General features: G+C 37.5%; 1 protein-coding gene across 5 annotated transcripts in view; it reads left to right on the plus strand.

Annotated features, from left to right (window-relative positions):
* SORCS2 (sortilin related VPS10 domain containing receptor 2) overlaps window positions 1-21,389 on the plus strand; it is a 521,645-nt gene that overhangs the window by 421,410 nt on the left and 78,846 nt on the right. For all 5 annotated transcript variants that reach the window (XM_058838960.1, XM_058838962.1, XM_058838961.1 and 2 more), the window contains exons 6-8: window positions 6,243-6,307; window positions 8,676-8,794; window positions 12,020-12,109. In XM_058838960.1, the coding sequence (XP_058694943.1) occupies window positions 6,243-6,307; window positions 8,676-8,794; window positions 12,020-12,109 (274 nt within the window). The remainder of the gene's footprint in view (window positions 1-6,242; window positions 6,308-8,675; window positions 8,795-12,019; window positions 12,110-21,389) is intronic.

The raw sequence follows: 21,389 nt of genomic DNA on the forward strand, positions 1-21,389 counted from the left end.
CATATCTTTAGCAGATGTTTCCTCTTTGATTTCAATTTGAGCTTTGCCACTGAGGTTAATAATATAGCCTAAGATTTTTATTTTAGTCTGATAAGTATAAATAGTCAGTATAAATACCAGTCATGATATTTTCCAGTGCTTTGTAAAAAAGCATTTTTTCTGTGCTTCCAGAAGCAGGCAGATCTTCATGCATTTCCTCAAGAAGCATTTTTTTTGGTTTTGCTCAATGAAAATCTAAATGCAATTAATTTAATGGAATGAGTTATGTATTTATATTAAGGGAAGGTCAGTAGAGACTGAGTATTTTAAATATTTATATTCAGATAGATATTATAGATTTATAAGCAATATAAATATAATGATATTAATATAATCTTCTAGGGTTTATTTGCTTTCCAAGTGTTTTTGATCCTTCCTTAAATATCTTTTTAGATTTAATGTGTGGAATTTGATCTTTCATGATAATGGAACTAATGAAAATATTATTGGCATCAGTGGAAAATGTGTACAATCATCTGTAATTTAGGAGCACAGAATATTTTATTTCTTCTGTGATACAGTGTGATCTTTTCTTACACCATCCTAGCTAATTTTCCTATTTGTTTAATTTATTCTTTTGAAAGAGAAAGCTGACTAAGCCTTCATAAGGGTTTGTCTTCTCCTAGCATTTTAGGAGGCAAAGGAGGCTTCCCAGAGTGCTGGTTGATGCCCCAGGCCTGACAGTTTTTAAAAGGCATTTGGGCAATGTCATCAAGCACTTGCTTTAAATTTGGTCAGGTAGTGGGACTGGAGAGTTGTTGGTGCCTTCTAAATGAACTAGCTTATTCTATCCTATTCTGAAACCAAAAGAGCTATAAAGAAAAGCATGAAAGGCAGATTTGAAACTAACAATAAAATAATATACTAAGTCACACTGTAATTAAAAAAAAAAGTATCATCATATAGAAAATAAATATTATATTTCTGTATAAATAATAATTGGCCTTTTCTTTTTTTAATTTTGAGCAACTTCTTATTCTGTAAAATTAAGAAACTTCACTTGCTGTTTTACTTCTGCCTACAAACTGCATTTGCGCAGTGTGATGATTTCTGTTTAAGAGACGTTACAGCACCCATTCTTTATAAGTGCTTCTTCCAGTTCTTGGTGCATTTGCAGCATGGAATGCAAAGATATGAGGTATCCCAGCCAAACATCAAACACCCACCCATTGCATGGTATATAACTGCTTTTGTGTATGAAGCCCATTTTAAAAAGTGCTGTATTATGTGGTAATCCTTGAGAAGAAGAAAGAGCAGTGGAGTTTGGGATTCCTCTGTGTCTGCTGTTATTCTTCTCAGTCCCCAAGGCTTATGCAGCATTGAGAAATCTTTTTGATTTCTCAAAATAGGTCTTAGTAATACATTAGCAAAGAATAGATTGTGAATCAGCTGTCTACACCAGCACAAATATACCCAGGGACAGTAAGAGATGAATTGGTAATTACCAGCGAATAAGGCCCGACACATTTCTTTTGTGACTGTCTAGAGCTTTAGGAATTCTTTATCCTTGAATCACTCCGGTATTTGGATCCTATGCTGAGGGTATCTGTTACTCGTATTTTTAGCTACAGGTTTTCCATTTTCTTGAGAGGTAAGAACAAAAAAATAAAAAATGATGTGTTTATTTTGATGAAGCAGTTGTTCTCAGGGGACAAAGTTCTGTTCTCATCATGAAATTCCATAGAGATATTCAGTCACAGCTGTACCCATTTATGTCAGATGTAGTGGGTGCCTGGCTATTCAAGTGTCAGGAGAAAGAGAGGATTTCAGCCATGTAATGTCCTGAAGGAGAGAAATGCAAAGAGGAGTTCCTTGAGACTTTGTCATTGAATTTTTTACTTGTGTGTAAAGCCAAGAGTCTATGGGCAGTCATTCTTACGTTTGACTTAATCACTTGAAGCAGGTTTAGTTTCTGTGTGGTGGTGTATGTGACTGCTTTATGTGGCAAGGTTCGGTAGCAGGAGCATTCAGGGCTCCTCGGGGATGAGACCAGGAGCTGCCCTCGTGTCAGACAGAGCCAGTTCCAGCCAGCTCCAAGGAAAACCCTCTCCTGGCCAAACTGAGCCTGTGAGTGATGCTGGTGCAGATAATGAGAGAGGCAAACTGAGGAACACGGCAAGTTTTCAGATGGTCTTTGAATGGAGGCTCCTGCACATCAGCAAGCATGTTTGTCCTGATTTGTTTTTGTTTTCAGATGTCCTGTTTGAAGTTGTCTTTTCATTAATATTCACCCAAATGAACTGCATCAAATGTTTAACAGTGAAGGGTCCACTGGAGGTAGGGAAGATGTGTCCAGAGCACTTGATTAGTGTTGGCAGACAATTGCTGCCCTAAAAAATGAGCCTGGACTACTGGAAAAAAAGAGTTTCCTGCTTGAAGTAAAATTGAATTATAATTATCATAGAAGAGACTGATTAGTATGGTTCACATTTTGAGATATGTACTGTTACATGTCAGTGGTAATTAATTGAATCATGGTATTAATTATAATAATAATAGATATTGTATAACTGAAATTTCAAGTATTGGTTCTTTCCTAATGCTGCACTGAACTAGAGGAAGAAAATATTGGGGCATTTAGGGAAAAAAAGAGGTAGCTGTAGAAAAGAAAAATTTTAATTAAAATAATACCAAAGGTCTCCCATAAAACTTTAAACAGCAAATTCTAAATTCTTAGCATTTCAGTATGGTTATTTAAAACTACAAAATATCTAATGGTTGTATCATGAAATACACATTTATACACCTACTAAGACAAACCCAAAGGGCTTTTCAATTGCCTCCATTGCACCATTTTCATGCTGATATAATGCAGTTAAGGTCAGTGAAATTACCTGGTGAAGCACTAATGCAAAAATTATGAAGAATTAGGTCATAGCACAGAAAATCTTTCGGGAGAACTTCTGTAAAGTGTAAAAACTCATATGCATAAGAAAACTAATCCCTGAAAAAAAAATCTAAAATTGCATCCTGCAGAGCTATTTTTCCCAAGAGGCTCAACATGGTGTCAGACAAGCACAAGGGAGATAATGGGAGCTTGTGTTCGCAGGAAAGAGGAGAAGCATATTGAGGCTGCTTCTATTTACACCACCCTGCAGTCAAGTTGGGCTATTTTAATTCTGAAGTGTTGTAACCACCTGTTATGTGATCTAAAGTGTTGGTGTGTTGCACTTGCTTTATCCCTCATGGTACATTTGGTCAAGAAATATTTCTTCTCGAGGAAGACATGTCTGATCTGAAAGTTAGTCTGAATTTCATTGGAAAACTCAGTAGTTGAATGTAAAACATTAAAAAGCCAACCAGAAAGCCCTGAATTTACCTAAGTAAAACCACTAATTTTATTGTGAATTTTAATCAAACCAAAAAACAACCTCTACTGAAATTGAAAAATATAGATAGTTCCTGAGAAGATGCTTGATTCTATTTGGAGGGAAAAAAAAATGTCAGATTCTCAGGGTCCATTGCATCTGTGCTTTACTAAACAGACGAGGGCCTATCCTAAAGCCAGCTGGGGAACAGCAAACTGTCCTTGTGAATGGATGTGTGGACACAACGCTCACCCTGGTACAATGCACTTGTATGTTGTGGTGGTAGTAAGTTTGTAAATGAAAATGCAAAAAAAACCCAACTTTGTCCTACATTTCTCCCTCAATATGAAATATATTCAACTGAGCTTTCCTTTTCAGTGGACCACACAGGGTTTGTGTTCCTCTGTGCACCTTGTTTCCCTGTTTTTCTCAGAAGCTGGCCAGAGGGCCCTGGGCTGTGTTTTGCCTGCAGAGTATCACACAACTTTTCCTCTGGTTCATGATTTAAGCACAAGTGAAATAACAGTATTATCTTTTAAGTACTGTTGGCAGAAGAGTCCGCTGAAATGAGATTAGTTTATTCTTCAGGGATATAGCTTCAAATTCTCTATATTATTTATACTCTCTTCTGGAGATTTTCTTAGCAGCTGTAAGAGATTTGGTCTTTTTTTCAATAAAAGAAGGACTATTCCTAAGTGTTTGTAAAGCTGGGTAAAGGGACTTTGGAGTTCAGAAACTCTGCTTTGTAGCTGACATTCAAAAGTAGACTTTGAGGGTGTAACATCTTCATTGAGTAAACAGTGTCTGCTGCTAGAGTTCATCAGTACAATTGCAATAATGAAAAAACACAATATTTTTAAAATATTCTTCTTAATTTAGAATTAATTAAATAATTATATTTAAGAAAAATCTAAAGGAGATGAGCGGTCTGGGTAGGAAAATATCATTCTGGAGTGTTTATTAAAATGGATCAGTTACATCTTTTTTCACTGAAAAATTACACTAGAAACAAGACTAGAGTCTACATATGCCACTATTAGGAGGAGCATGATAGAAGTGAGATCATTGTAATTCTGAGCTGTTGAAATAAAGATGAGAAGGTAGAGATATTGACAAATACCTCACATTGTGCTTATGAAATCATGTGTGATAAATTATAGATACAAGAAGTAATTTCAGAAGTACTCAAAAACTTTCTTTGAATTATTAATGCTTATTAGCATGTCAGGCTCAGGTTCTGAAAATTCAACCCAAAAGTTTGTTTGGCTCAGCTGTCTGAGGTCCAACACTAAGAGTAAAATATTCAGCAAATATTTTCTTCCCTCAAATTGCTGACTACAGAGTTATAACAGGTTTGATTTTGTATTTTGGCTATCTAGAAACATAGATAACAGCACACTCAGCACCAAAAGTTTACAGATTCCTTCCTTCTGCTCATATATATGTTCTCATCATACCTCAGTGGATGTAAAATCTTCTCTAACCTAATATATTGCCTCCAAAATGCTAAAATGGTTTGTGTTTGAGAGATCAGATTCTTAATAAATACAAGATTTTTCCATGCATTTGCTAAAAAAAAAATCTCATATATATTTCTCCAACATCTTATGGCTTGGAGGGGGCTCATCCCTCCCCATCCCTTTCCTCCTTTGGACTAATCATTTATCTTATTAGGGAAAAACAGCATATGTGATTGTTTCTGGTTGTTATGCAGCAGTGGAAATCGTCCAGTTTCTTCCCTCTGGCCAATGTTCCTGAGGAGCCACTGAGCCACTGAGTCTGACTTTTAACCACTCCTCATAAATCACTGCTACTAAAAACATTAAAAAATGATGTAATGTCAGTCAAAATAAAACTTTATTGCACTTGATTGTTAATAATTTTATCAAAATGATCATTTTCTCTTAAGTATCTAAATGGACCTTTTTAATATCTGCATCCAGCTGCACTTTATCACTCAGTGCATCTCCTTTGCGTGTCTTCAGCTCGCAGTTTCTGACTGGATGGACTCCTGCCCTGCTGGGGAAGGGCCTGGAGAAAAGTGATGTGTCTGGGGCTGAGGCCAGGTTCTGCTTCACGTTGTGGCTGCACAACTGCCAGCTCAAAGCTTTCTCTGCAAAACCTGCCTGAATAATGACAATAGAAGGGCCAGAAAAAAGCACAGCTGGGGCTGCCATTCCCAGGCTGGGATGGAAGCCCTGAGGGTAGAAAACTCATCTTTTGGCTGAGCATATTTGACATGAGAGATATTGGGAGAAAATCATCCTGTATTCCCATTACACCTTTACAAAGTTAAACTGTACCTTGATCAACTCTGACTGAATTTCCTTCTCAGGATATTTTTCTCAAAATTATTCTTCACTTTCTTTGTCAAAGCAGAATGTGCTCTTCCCTTGAATATGCTAATCAAAGATATATCAATTTGCTATGGAAACCATGTGTCAGGTTTAAGATATTTCTAATAAGAAAGGAATCTAACTCTTTTTTAGCATTAAATCTGCCTTGTTGTCTCAAATGTTAATTGTAAAAAGATGCTATAGTGTTTGCCAGTGCATGTGTCTGCATATCTCTGTGTGTGTATATATCAACTTATGATTGTGAAGGTTTTTTTTTCTAATTTCATGCATATTTCTATCCCTTTTTTTTCCAATTTATTCTATTTGTATGCATTTTTTAGTAGAAGAGATTCTAAAGAAATTTAAGAAAAACATAATGTAAAGCAGAGAAAAAATAATTTCCTTATAGATATTAGTAATAGGATATTATAAATGGGGTTTATTTTATTCCCAGCTAGAATTCTAAAGCTGGTTAGTATGAAATCCTCTCTTTTCTTCCATCCACATAATTACTATTCTGTAGCTGGCTCTACATAACTTGATTATATTATGTTCTCAGGGCTGTTGCTGGAGTTGACGGGGACCTTGATTTAGTTCATATGGAAATCCAGGACCCCAGTGGAGGTATGCAAATGAAAATGTTATCAATTGATACATTAGTATGTAGTCATTTCTCTTTAGTTTAGAGGTGCTTTCTGGATTGTTTTTAAAATTAGTCAGAAAGTGTGCAAGTCAGATTCTTTCTTTATTTCAAGTCAGCAAAACCGTTCAGTTATATAAAAATATAGTATAATTTACAATCTACTTGTTTTTCACTTTAAGAGGAATTGATGTCAAGATGCTATGCTCTGTTGATAATATCCATTAGTTGTGCAATTTATCCTGGCATTTAAACATTGAACAGTTTCTCCTGATTTGCAAATAAAACTGGCAATGCAGTGTTAGTGCTGGGTGTCTGTTCATGTGAATCCTTGCCTGTGTCAGGTCTGGTGCACCAACCAGCACTAGACTCTCAGAATTTCCTCATGTTATAATATCCAGTTTTGGAACTTCAAAAGGAAAATAAATGGAAAAGAAGATTAGTAGTCAGAATGTGCTTAAAGCGTCACCATGATTCCAGAAGCTTGGATAGTTTCTTGTTACCAGTCATACTCTTGAAAGATAATTTAATTTCTTGAGTCAGATCATCTAAGTTCCTGTGCAATGTTAAAAGTGAGTCATAAAGAATGCACAGTTTGGCTTGCCCTGTTCCCATAGCTTTTCTTCATTTCAACCCTGTTAAAAAATCAAAGTTACCATGCTAAAAGCTGGATGATAAAAAGTATAAAACTTTGAGCAGTGAGATTTATGAAACATGGTGACAGCTCCATCAGCTACTTTCTTTAGAGACAATGTAAGATGATTATTCAGGACCTGAATTCAAAGGGGATTTTGGTGGTGGTGGATTTTAGGTGGTTGTTGTTTTTTTTCATTTGGTTGGCTTTGGTTTAGGGTGGCTTTTTTGGAGGGCAGTGTGGTTGGTTGGTTGGTTCTTGTGTTTTTTTGGTTTGGTTTTTTTTGTTCGCTTGTTTGTTTGTTTCAGTTTTGGTGGGGTTTTTTTGTTTTGTTTTGTTTTTGTGTGGTGTGGGTTTTTTTTTAAATTATTTTTATTATTTAACAGAAACAGCAGAGAAAGATAAACTCTCATGAAATATTTTCAGGCTAGATTCTCAGCAAACTGACTTTATGCAGTTATGGTCAATACAAGAATAGCCATTGATTTTAGTGGAAACAGAATCTTTACACTACTTATATGACAAAGAACTGTAATTTTTACGTTGTGAACTGTGAACACCTGCAAGATTTTAGGTGGTCCATTGCTGCACCCAATGTCCTTGAGATGAGGATTTGGACATAAGCAGGAGAACTTGGATTGACTGTAACTGCCTCTGAAACAGATCCAGATTTTAAAACAAATAATTGCATCCAATATACTGGTTTGCCCTTCTCTAATAAAAAGTCATTAAATGTGGGGTGCGTTTTCCCTCGCACTGAAAAAGTAGTGAAGGACATGGGAGTACATTATTTGCTCTCTCACACTACCTGGAGTGTGGGTAGAATTAGTGATCTGGGCACATGATTGTGTAAATAACATTTTCCTCACTGTGCTTGGGCAAGTCACTCTACTACTTTGTGCTCAGAAGCTTGTGACAAAGGGTGAACTGTACAAGAGCTTAGGGAAGGTCTTTAAGAGTCCCAGAGAAGATCTTTAAGTCACAGCTGGTGTAAGATAGTGATTGTTGGCTCTGCTCTCTCTGATAAGAGCAGATTGTATCAAAGATGCAGTAGTGCTGTTCTAAGAACCCAGGGAGGGAAGATAGTCCTTGCTAACCGGAGAGAAAAAGAAAGGCCATAGCCTCCTCTGATTATAAATCAGTCTAAGCTTTTTCAGCAAGGTATTAACTCTGAATATAGAAATCCTGCCCCAACAGACCAGTTCCAATAGTGTGCTAATAGTGTGTCTGAACATTCTTACAGAGCTTTGAAAATAGGCTTTAAAATTCTGCACGCTGTCTATTAAATGGAGCCTGATTCTTTTCTCATCCATCACGATTTTATACTGGGGTTGATCTATTGATTTCAGTTATGTTGTGTCAGGCTGCTATTTCTCCAAGTGAATAATTCGGCTCTGTGCATAGGTTAAGTGAGAAAAGAGGCTCCTTCTATTATCCCCACCCATGAATGGCTCATTCATCTAACCCATAATCTCTCTGGACCAGTAAAATTTGGATAATAACAGGCTGCCTCCAGGGAATGAGCTGAACTGTAAGCAGTTAATATATTCTCAGTATGTTGGAGATTGAAAAAGTCTTATATGAGAGTTTAATATAATAATTCTACAACTAACTCACCTGGCAAAGGCAGCCTTTTTCCTACATGAATAGCATTTAATACTGCTTGCTTCTTTTTCCCTTGATAGCCCTGTCATATGTTTCTGTCTCTCTTCCCTCAGATTATCGCTACATCACTTGCCAGATTCAGAATTGTTCTGATAAGACAATGACAGTCCCATTTGCTGGCAGCACTGATCGGGATTCCCTGACTGTGCAGGATGACTACATATTTCTTCAGGTACTGCCATTTTTGGGAGACAGCTCATTTTCAAATTCAAAAATAAAGTTCTAAACAGTGCGGCAACACTGTAAGGAGAAGGGAGAAATAAATGACTGATGATTTACGATTTTTTGCATGGAAAAAAGCATTCCTTTATCAGTCCAAACAAAAAGGAAATTTAAAAAAAAAAAGGCATCATTGATTTGTGTCTATAGTTATAATTGCCCTTTAACTATATGAGAATTTTCAAGTGGATTGTGTTACTTTTTAGGCATACTCTTGTGTGTTAGGTAAAATGCAAACCTTGTGTTCCTGTGATTACAAACTCTTCTGGGTCCTTTCCAGGACAAAATACAAAAACATTCCCTGAGAAAAGCAAGCATCCAAGCACAACCACTGACAGAGTAGCTGCACAGCTTCTTCGTATGGATTCTCCTCTGAAGAGGCTTTGCCAGGAAAGAACTACTAAAATGGTGTGCTTAGGAAGCAAAAGGGTCAAATGGCCATAGCTGGGGAGCTTGGAGCAAATTAGCATGGAATCATAGAATGATTTAGTTTGGAAAAGACCCTTAAAATTGAGTCCAGCCATACACCTAACACTGCCAAGTCCATCACTAAACCATGTCCCCAAGCGCCACATCTACAACTCATGGTGGTCCAAATTGCATTGGGGTTATTTCATTCCCAAACTACAAGACCTGCCTGCAGAAATATGGGCTGGAACTTTGTCAGCCATATGGCACCAGTACAGCTCAGGCACACTTGTATTGTTTTATGTGTTTGGCACTGGTTGTAGTTTGAATCTATCAGAGCTGCAAACTTCTCAAGGAGCAGTTATGTCCTCTTTTTTTATTAGATTTTACTAGGAAAGTTGACTGTGCTTTCCTTAGTGCCCAGCTATCATTTTTCCCTTAGTTTGATGAGATTTTGTTTGCTGCAAGGCTTATCTATTTATTGAATTTTGCAGGACAGTTATTTCAGAGCAATGGATGTTCCTCCCTGATAGAAAAGGGGTAAAATGGCTAACAAAGATGCAGCACACAGGTGTTGGGTCATTGGGTCACCTCCCCACCAGTGCCTCAATGTACATCAGATTGTCTCCTTTCCAACTTTCTCCCCTTGAGGACCTGTAAATTAGTAGGGTCACAAAGGATCTAGACCTCTTGTTTGGCATAGTGATTTCAAGAACCCATATGGCTTAGAAGAATCAACCCTAAAAAAAACCCAAACAAAAAACCCAACCAGGCAAAAAAAAAAAACCAAACAAAAACCCACATAAAGAAAAACAAAACAAATTTAAAAACGTCAAACAAATGCAAAACTAAAACACAAACAATGACATTGGGAAAGAACTTTATGACTAAAGTAGACATTTTTCAGATCAGATCTAGCACTCATGGCACTCACCTTGCTCAAAGCTGTTATAATCTGGGGCTCCCCCCAGGCACAGTCTAAAATCCAGTTCATGGTGTGTAGATGCTGAGAACTGCTTCTCACAATGCAAACTTCCAGACTGCTGTGCTCAGCAAAACACTGGCTGCTTCATCATCAAGCATTTTGCTTTGCTGGATGTCATGTACAACTGCATCCTGAGCTGTTATTCCCTTTCATGACAGACATAAAATGGAAGTGCAAGGTGGAAATGTACACATAAATACTAGACAGTTGCTACTCAGTGATGCCTTTGGTAATTTGGTCTCTGTAGATCTGAGACATGTCAGTGCCAGTAGATGAGATGTTCATGTGTTCCACATAATGGGGAAACATTTCTAGTCTTTTTCTTTTAGGCTTTTCTGCAATAAACCACAGTATGCAATGTATATCTTATTGCCAAATTGGTTTGCAGTTAGCCATATCTGTATTACTGGAAGATAGAAGGTGACTCTGGGATCCTATAGTCACATCTGAAGCACAGCCACCCCAGAGGTGAGTGAGGCAGGACAGCATTTACCAGTTCCAGTGAAACCTTTCCAGTGAAACCACACAGCAATTGCACATCTCAGAAACAGCATGCTTGTGAAACCATGTGGAAATTATTTTATCACTACAATAAAGCTTAGTTACAGAAGTTATAATCAGACCAGGGACTCCTCGTGATATCACAGCAATGCTGGTCAGAAAGAGGATGGGACAGAACCCTCTGTGCAAAAAGAGAGGAGAGTTTGAGACTGTCTCCCTGGCCCCAGCATTGTTCATATTCCCTGAGCTCAGATATGAATCAGAGTGTTGCAAGCCTGCACTGCTAATCCTCGCCCAAATATATTTTGGAGATTTTACCATCTTAGAGGAAGATCTCAGCCACATTTCTTTCTATCTATATCCACAAAGATCAGAAACTGTCTAATACTCATTTTTTTCCCAGTTTGCACTGACAGTCAGACACTTTCAGAGGTGATTTTAGTAGGAGGATTAAAGTTTCAGTGCTGTTCTTAAGCACAGACCAGCTGTAATACCAGTGAGGCTTGACATGACTAGGTGCTTCAACTCCAGTTTTCCTCTGCCTTGCATCATCTGCAGTCATTTAAAATGAATGATGTTAAAACATGCATTTAAAAAAAAGCCTTTGAATAGATGGGTAAGACTGCCATTTATTGCTAGTTAAATGATGAGGTTTTTGGTTTGATCCATCATCATTTAACAAATAATATTCCTAAAGGCATCACATTCTTTATACCACAAAAAATGCGTACAATATTAAATACTTTGTTACCTTTAAAATATTCAGGCAGGTGGACCTGCTGTCATACATCAACTTTTTTTTTTAATATCAAGCCAAACCAAGTTTTCATGTTTCAGGATAGGTTGTCTTTCAAATCAGGTTCCCTTTTAAAACACAAAAATTTAGGAGAAAAACAGTGGGATTGGGGTAGGATTTTAAATGTATTTCCCAAGTCAAAGAAAGAAGATGAATCTCGATGTGGGAAAAAAAAAGTGAAATATTACCAAAGGCTAACTTTTATTTACTGGTATCATCTGGTGGTGCTTAAAGGTTTAGTTGGAATTATGCTAATTTATGTACCAGAATGTTGGTGTTACATTTCTGATTAGAAAATCCAGGAGAGGTTGTGAGTTGACTATTATCACTGATGTTTATTTGGAATATTCCTTTTGGTACTTTGGAACATTGCACTAAAAGTAATGACTACGTATTTCAGTTACAGGTTAAAAGCAAAGCATTCTTTCATCTCAGGTTCTTTAGATTTAACATAAGCTGTCACAGAGTTTTGTTTCTCCTTTGCATAGACAACATCAGCAAATCGGACCAAGTACTATGTGTCTTACCGTCGAAATGGCTTTGTACAGATGAAGTTGCCAAAATACGCCTTGCCCAAAGTAAGTGTGCATGCTTTTCTTTCTCTTTTTGCATTTGTCATCTTCTCTTTCTACCTAAACTAGTTTTGTTCTGCTCTTTTTCAAACCTCATTATTCTGAGTTCACAATTTCTTCTTGTAAGGATTTTTGAATCCTTATTTTTCTCTTGAATTCTGCTTCTATTTTTTTTCCATTAATGTAATTCTCATAAACCATAGAGGGGAACAATGTACAACAGCTTATTTGTCATCAGTTGCTGAAACAGTTTTTGAGCTTTACTTCCATGAGGCAGTGCTATACACCCAATGGCAATGGAATGATATAGAGCAAGTATTCTTTCAAGAATCAATTACATTTTAATTCCACATGGTGTTTTCTGGTATAAGCATGAGGAGTAATATAAGAGAATTTTTCTACTTGGTGGTTCTCTATTTCATTAAAGAATCCCAGTATAGACTTGGATTGCTCAGTGGAATTGCAAGACTTGGAGAGAGGTTCTGTCAGAGTTCCATATCTCCTTAGTGATAGGGTTCCTATATTATGATTGCATAGTAAATCAGCAATTAAGCACAGAAATTTAAGTATGGTCTCACTGATGCAATTGAATTTTTTGTGCTGCACACAGTGTAGCTTAGTTAGAAGGCTTCTACAGTCCTGATGAAAAATAACTTGGAAGTTTGAAAGACCCAGCTGGATAAAACCTTCAGTAACCAGCTCTGGCCTTACAGTTCACGCTGCTCCCAGCAGGAGGCTGATCTGGAGGTCTCATGAAGTTCCTGCTTTTTTATGTGATTCTCTGTGATTCTATCACTTAGCAGAAAACTTGGGGTTTTTGTGTGCCTTGAATTGCTCTGGTTTGATTCATTGCTCATCTAATGGAAGACATTAGAGTACAATCTATTTCCTTTTGCTGTTATTGTTATGAAGCAAATATGCTAATATCAGGTGTTTTTATCTTAGGTTTTTTTTTGTGTGTTTGTTTGTTTTTGGTTTTGCTTTTTTGTTATGTTAGTATAAATGGTGGTCTGAAGGCTTCTCATTTTAAATGTACAACATATTGCCAGAATCTCATATCAAATCCTCAGGTATTATTTGAACAAGAATTTGAAAGCTGGATATGCTCCACGTAGAACTACAGAAATATCTTTCATCTCTTTCCCTCTCTCTCCCTCTCCCTCTCTCTCTCTCATCTATTTATCTCTCTATCTTGTCAAGAAATGTATAGTTGAAGATAGGTTTATAGACCAGCCCTTCCACAAAATTATTTCTGTGTTTTTCAGGCCTTCATGGCAGCCTTTATGCTCTCATGGGGGAAATCACAGTCAGGATAACAGCAGGAGAATATCCAGCTTTTCAATGTTAAATATGCCAAACATGGACACCTCAAGGGACTGCAGCCCATTGTACCCTGCACTGGGACACAAATAAGCTATTAAGGAGCAAGGCAGGGAAGCAAAGTGTAAACAAGAAGTTTCTGACACATTCATAAAGTGCCAGTCACAATTCCCTGGCATTTCTGTCATATGGAGTCTGGATTGTTTGAAATAGTGCTGCGTGCTCAGTTCTTTGCCTTGGAAAATGCAGCTTTTGTTTATTTTTCTTTTTTTTCTTGCTAAGTGGATTACCCCAGGCCTGACTGAATAAATAAATTAAAAGTTAATGGTTTCATTTTGGATAGAGTCTATAGCTACCTAGGAACAGCTGACTATGTCATTTGAAAGGGATGTTTTTGTGCTCTTTCTAGTTCAGGCAATACCCAACAAGAGGAATGAAGTAAATATTATCTCTTCAGCATTTTGACAATGCTTCCAGGAGACTTTTCCTTGGTATCTGCACAAAATAGAGTTGAAAATTTCAGTAAGAGGGCCTGGAAGCCAGACATGGCTTTAGAACATTAGAACAGTGGTGAATATGAAAGATTTTAACCTTTTTTGAGAAAGATAATTTTTTTTAAATATGATACTTTTGGTACCTTCACAATACAACAGAAATTTTACATACTGAAGTAAATAAGAACACAGCTCTGAAGTTTTTTGCAGTGTTTTATTTCAGTGAGAATCATCCAAATGCAGTAGAATTGGATCATGGAACTTTGCAAAGACAGAATATCAGCAAAGACACGGGCACATTACAAGTATGTCTAGAACATGTGACTGTGGAGTTGATTCTTTTATGGTGGTAGGAGATAAACAGAAAGGATGAATTTACAAAGGATTTTTTTAAGGATTGATTAAAACAAATAGCTTTTGAAAGATCTGAATTTCAGAGAGTATTAAATATTTGATTTTGCCTAGCCAGGAGATGAAACATGACTATAACAGGCTATATTTCATTTTTCTCAAAAGCGTGGAATGAGGTGTCAGAAAAATCTCTTTCCGAGTGGTCTCTGGACAGGATATTTGAGCAGTGATTACAGGGAAGGAAAACTGTAGCCAAGTCAGAAGATGCTGTAGACTGGTCAAGGATGTGTCTAATGACAGGAGAGCTGTGCCAAAATGCAGCCTCTACCCTTAGGGAACAGGGCTGGGTTCTTCAGATGTTCTTTTGCTGCATAGATTCCTTTCATGGTGATTTTGCATCTAGAGATAGAATGAGCAATTTCAGACTGAATAGTTGCAAAATGTTTTTGATGTCTCATTTTCCTTTCAATATGAAAAGCTTGGAAATCTTCAAAGAAGTTATTATCTTTTTTTGTTGTTGTTGTTTGCATTTGTATTTGTCCAAATGCATCCCCAAAGAGAAACCTAGAAAGGAATAATGTGTCTTTGGACATATCTACAGTCTTCCTTACTCATGAATGAAAGGCTGCTAAAAAGCAGCTTCCAGCCAAGCATTACCTCTGTTAAGTTTCTGGGCTCCAGCTCCACAGTGGCACTGAGATCACCTTTTTGTAACACATCATAGCTCTGTGTTTGTACAGACAGCAGAGCCACTGGGGGCCATCAGGATTCAGATAATTTTTTAACCTTTTTTCTGTGCTGTTGAGAGATGTTTTCCTTTCCTTTTTGTAACACTGTGTTTGATACTGACATTGCATGGAATCCCACAGCTGTCTCCTGCATTTGACAAGTGCTGCCTGCTGCCAGCAAGGGTGGTAGCAAAGACTGTTGAGACCATATCAAAGGTTGCTTGTATGCTCCCCAAAAAAGAAGAATTTTCAATCTGCTGTTTTCAAACTGATTTTTTAAAATCCAACTGGTTTTGATACAATATTCCATTTTACCAAGATTGTTCTGTGCTGCTGAAACTAGATCAGAAGTTAGGAACTTGTAGGAAGTGAATACCAAAATCAAGCCAAGAGCAGCAGGGGTGCATTTGTGTGTCAGCTTGGCTGGTTAAGCATCCAGGAGTGTCTGGGGATCCAGCAATCCCCCTTGGGCTGTTTTCAGCCTGGAGCAGAGGTTCAGCTGCCACTGCTGGGATGGCAGGTCTGCCCAGGGGCACAAGCTGAAGCCCCATCCAGACTGTCAGCACTCTTGTATTGCACAAATGTTCTGCCTTTGCCTTGAGAAGTGCAATTTGGAGAGGAAGAGAGGGAGGAGTACATCGGGTCTGGTCCTTGTTCAGGTATTTGAGTCATACTCTGATGTGGGTAACAATAAAACTGGGAATTAGTTCATTCTGAGAATTTAAGCAAAAAATTGTTAACAAAATTTTTGATCAAGCCAAGGAAGCTGCTAAAAATTATGGCAATTTTACTATTGCAATTTGGAATTATTTATTTATTCGGAGTCCTCTTCCCATCTCTTAAATAAATTCCATTGATAATGATCTCCTTTTAAAAACTGATACAAGGCATTGATTGGTTCTGCATTCATTCATGCCTCCTACAAAATCTTAATGATGCAAGAGCTCTGTTGTCTGTTGTATCCTGCTGCAATTCAGAAAGTTTAGTTCTGAAAAGACATGGTGTGGAAAAAGCGTCTTTCACCTTTTTCAATCTCTGTATGCATTTTTCAATCTTGTGAAATAGGCAATAATGTAAATTTTTTCAGGTAACCAAGCTAAATGGAAGTATAGGGGAAGAGCGAACAAAAACAAAAGAAAAAATCCTATTGCCTTAGAAATAGGTTGTCTATAGGTTGTACTAATAAAGTCTGTACTTTATTAATGGTAATATGATTATCCTATAGAAGCCTTTTATCAGATCCGTGTATGCTTTTTTTTTATTTATTACCTAGTCACCTCAAAGTATGCCCACCTCTTCCTTGCCTGAGTCTGCAAACACACCACTGTTTCAACCATAGACTTCTGAAATTATCTGTATCATTCAATAATAGATATAAGATGATCCTTAAATGGCCCTATCTATTAATAGCAGAAATGGTAGAAGATTCCTGCAGCCCTTTTGTGTGATGTTCACTAAGGATTTGTCTGCCTGATGGTTGGCAAAACACAAAGTCTATGACAGCTCATTTTTAGCAAGGCTCTTAGTCTCCCAATAATTTTTGTTCCATTTGGGAAGCCCCTTCACCACCTCTGCCACTTGCCACCCTGGGAGGCTTTGACTGAGGTTGTTCTCCTGTACCAGGCAAAAGAGCAGTTTTCATCTGCAGCTCCATTCTTCTGAGAGTCCACTGGAATGGCTATTGAGCAAAGAAAGAAAAAGGGAACAAAGTAGAAAAGCAGGTGGCAATGGCATTTGATGCAGGGGAAATATTCCTTTCCCAGGCAGTGTCACCAAGCAGCCAGTGAACCTGAGCAATAGCAGCTGTCTGACTTGCTGGTTGTACAAATCCATCTGAGGAAGATTCAAGTAACTGTTCTTTTCTTCACTGTGCAACTTATTGATTTCTCTCCGTGAACTTTTTTTACTTGGCCAGGCAAGGAAGATTATGAGGATTATCTTTGGGATATGTGCCATGCAGTCACCTTGATTGTGCTTGAGAGATTACAGGGGTATAAATGTGGTACATCTGGAGGTCAAGACTGAGGCTACAGAGCCTTGAATGCTTACATCTGTTCCACTACTGATACATTTACTCCTCACCATTCTCTGTTTAATACGTTGTTTATTTCCTGTTAACATTTTGCTCAACCACAGCATTAAAAGATTGCAAAGGTGCAGAATTCTGACATCTGACCAAAAATTGCAAGATTTCAAACCCAAGAATTTTGAGGTTCTCTTTTATTTGCCTTATTGACTGAAGCACCACACCCCTACCTGTGTATCATTACACTGACCTACAATTTTTTCACTGTCTGATATTTCTATGTCAGCAGCACATTGTAGACAAAGGAGTACTGGTAGGCTTTACAATCTTTGTCATCTTTTCTAGCCTTCTGTCTTGAGGCTGTAATTGTACTTGTTTGTGTCATAGAGTTTCTCATCACAGTTAGAAATATGGTAAAGCATACTGAGTATTTCTTGAACATAAAATTCTGTAAAGTATTTGCAGACTTACGGGCTGGTCAGTTACTGAATGTAGATGGTATATGAGTGTATGCAATCCAAACAACTCATTTGTCTTCCCTTCCTCCTTTAAACTTTCCTTCTTTTCTGCTCTCCACAACTTCCCCATATCCCAACTCTGTTTAATAGCTTTGAGCTTTTTGAGCCTACTTTTGATTAGGTGTTCATTCAGCTTTATGTGATAACAGACTTGACTACATTAAAAGCAGGTAATTATGGAAAGACCGATCATGTTGGTATCTCTGTGTTAAAGAAATAATTCTTAAGCAGTGTTTACAAGAAGAAACATTTGATTGTGTCTGTGTACTTGCTGGAAGAGTTCATGGGGTCCTGTTCCAGATCGTGGCTGAACATGCACAGTTCTTTCAATGCCTTGTGTACACCCTCAGACTCATTTATTTAACAGGCCATGTCTGTCCATGTGATACAGAGTTTCTTTGAAGTTGTGCTCATTTATTGGCCTTCTGTAAATGCCTAATTATTCTGGGTATCACTTTGAAACTGTCTTTGTGTTATTTGTTTGTTAATTATGTTTTCTGCTATTGATGTAGTCCAAACATAGCAGATTACAAGTCCCTGAGAGAGCAGGAGCAACATGACCTGTCACTGAATGCCTAACTTAATCATGCCAAATTTTAATATGAAGTCTTTGATCAGGATTCATTTAGCATTTTTTTGTAGAAAAGCAATTTTGATTCAACAGATGTTCAGCTGTCCTTAATACTAATTCTATAGGCTGGTTCACTGCCTTGGACCTATGAGTAGTTTCACAGATTTTTAGTGATAAATATACAGATTTCTGTGCTTAGTGTGGTGTAACAGGTTCCAGTGAAGAGGGAAGGATGAAGGAAAAATTGTGACAGGAATTTGCAAAATACAAAGGTGCACAAGAAGCACCTTAGTAAGCAAAACATTGGAATCTCATGGGAGCTTAGAGGGCTAAAAAAGAACCCAACAAAGTTTTGGACAATGCAGCTTTCAGAACCTCAGAGCTGTCCAAAAGCTTACAACCTAAGAAGAGGAGATAAAGGGAGACTACTGGTATTTGGGAATCACAGTCTAGGCTGATACCCACTGATATTGCTGAGCTTTGCAAAAATAAAGAGAGAAAGAGGGAAGTGAAAATGGCAAGAACATGGATTCTTGTGTCAGCAAGAGAGAGCAGAGCAGGCATGGCAGACTTGAGAGGGCAACAGTAAAGTACAGAGATAAAAGATGCCTATAGAGAAATGAGCATACTGCAGAGGAAACAGCGTGGTTTGGCAAACTGGGGGAAGGTTCTGCCTTGGGACACCTGGAAGGACATGGACTCTCATTTCAGCATGGAAGTGAAAGAAAACCACAAGATTTAAATACTGAATGTATATGAAAATGCAGCCTGGAGATACCAAAAATCTGAATACAGACAATAAAGAATGTTTGAAATGCTGAAGATCTCTAGCAGCAGCAAAGAAGGTCTTTATAAATTAATTTGAATAAAGTGTGTGTGAATAGCATAATTTCAGAAAAATAAGATGATCAGTGGCACTTGGAGTGGCTTGCAGAATGTAGAGAGAGAGAAAGCAGGAGGTCCAGCAAGAAGGCAATTGCTGTAGTCCAAGCGTGAAATCATAAAAGAATAAATGCTTTCCTTATAGGATCTGCTGAGGTTACAGCCTAAGGTTGTATCGGTGTCCACGAATTAGATAAAGCAGTAAAACATCCATTCCCTTCATCAGGTTTTTTTTTTCCTCAGACATCCTTTCTAGTTAACTCTTAGGTGACGGACAGAAGGTTCTGTCTAGCAATATCTGCTGATGTCCCTCTCCATGTGCTTCTCACCTCTTGAGCAGTGGAGAGCTGGGATGAAGGAATGGACTTGGCACACTGACAACCCATCCTCTGTATTTGTCAATCAATTTCTTCTTTTTAAATTCACCTTTCAGTATAGGAATAGTACAAGAATGACATGACAATTTACCTTTGTTTTAAGTAGATTTTCAGCAGTTTGTGTCATCCAGGATTTTGAAAGATAAGCTGAAGAATTGGGTGTGAAATTTGCGGTTTTTCACATGTTGTCAATTACTTTTCTCAAAGGATTGTATCAGAAAGCACTGGGCAGGAAATGCTGCACTGGACTGTTGCAAGGCAGTATAACTGAAGGACTGCTTTGTTTCTTAAGGGAAAAGAAATCACTGTGAAAGGAAAATAGCTGTAAGGCTGAACAGGAAATCTGAAAGTGTAAATTCTGAAAGGAAGGAACAAAGTTCAAGGCAGTGTAAGGGTAATTTCACTTGCTAAGACCAGGATTGTTAAGATCTTGCCTCAGCAAAGATGCCAACCAGCAGACTGAGTGGACAAACATCTTTATTAATAACAGCCACTGCCAAGAAAAAAGTGAACTCTCATTTGCTGAGTAAACTTTTGCATCCAACCCCTCTTTCCCTCACCTGACCCCTACAGTCTGCCCAAAATTAATCTCCCTGTCCTTGTGCACTGCACGTTTTGGCTCTTTTCATGTTGCTTCTGATAGCTCAGCTGCTCCTACCCCACCCTGGGATGGGAGTGCCCGAGCTGAGCCTGTCCCCCAGCTCTCCCCTCTGCCACCAAGGGCCACCCGTGCCACCACTGCCACCTGACCACGGAAAGCTTGGAGTGGGAAAGCACTGGGGCATGGAAAGTGCCTTGCCTACATTCCCTGGAGCTTTACATCTGTCTGTGGCACTGTATAAATGTTTTATTGTAAAAATGTAGATTACAGTTTAGCAGAAAGCTGCTGGCTTCATGGAAGATTAAAGGTTTTCTAGAAGTTTTCACATTATTTTTTTTTTCTTTATTCCTTTTGACTTTGCTTCACTTCCATCCTTATTATGAGATAGGCATGGGAACTTTCCATGTGGTATAATGTGGGCTACCAAGCCTCATGTTGCCCTGGTTTAAGGCAGGAGATGAAACATTCTGTACGTTAAAGAGACTTTTAAAAGAACCTGTCGTGACCAGTTGCTGTGGTTTGCTGACATTTCTGCCAGACTCTGCTTTGGAGAAATTTTTCAGTTAAAAAAAAAAAAAAAAAAAAAATAATAATAAAAAAAAAAAGATAACTATTCCTGGAATGCTAAACAAAAATCTACTTTACTGCAAAGTTCAAATGAAAATCATTGGAAACAGCATTGAGCTGTCATTGATAGGAAACTTCACTTAAGATTCTTTTGTGTTGAGATGTGTCACATATTCAAAAGTACTTTAAATTTAACTAAACTATTAGTATTTAATAATCATAAACCTCCTCCGTTCTTATTAAAAATCTTTTGATTGCATTATTTTACTTCTGTACATGTCTTTTTTTAATCTAAGAGCCTCAGTCACTGTGCATATTGCCTACAGTGTGACTGCCATGCTTTGCTGAGTACTCAGTGTTGCTCTGTTACACTTGAGTCTTCACTGGATTCTTATGAATTTGGTTTATTTGTCTCCCTGAGTTCTATAAAGCTGTTTTCTTGATTTCTTTTCTTTTCTTTTCTTTTCTTTTCTTTTCTTTTCTTTTCTTTTCTTTTCTTTTCTTTTCTTTTCTTTTCTTTTCTTTTCTTTTCTTTTCTTTTCTTTTCTTTTCTTTTCTTTTCTTTTCTTTTCTTTTCTTTTCTTTTCTTTTCTTTTCTTTTCTTTTCTTTTCTTTTCTTTTCTTTTCTTTTCTTTTCTTTTCTTTTCTTTTCTTTTCTTTTCTTTTCTTTTGCCAATTCATCCTAAATTCCTATTCTCTTGACATTCTGGTAGCTTTATCTAATATTCACTCCATTGCCTTAGTACTTTTCCAGTAATAAGGTGATCAGAACTGAATCCAGTATCCCAGTTAAGTACCAAGGTCATGAAGAGTTTACAAGGTTTTGGTCTCTGTGACTTGATGTAATTTCT

Source organism: Poecile atricapillus, chromosome 4, assembly GCF_030490865.1.
Source record: "Poecile atricapillus isolate bPoeAtr1 chromosome 4, bPoeAtr1.hap1, whole genome shotgun sequence".
Classification (NCBI taxonomy): Eukaryota; Metazoa; Chordata; class Aves; order Passeriformes; family Paridae; genus Poecile; species Poecile atricapillus.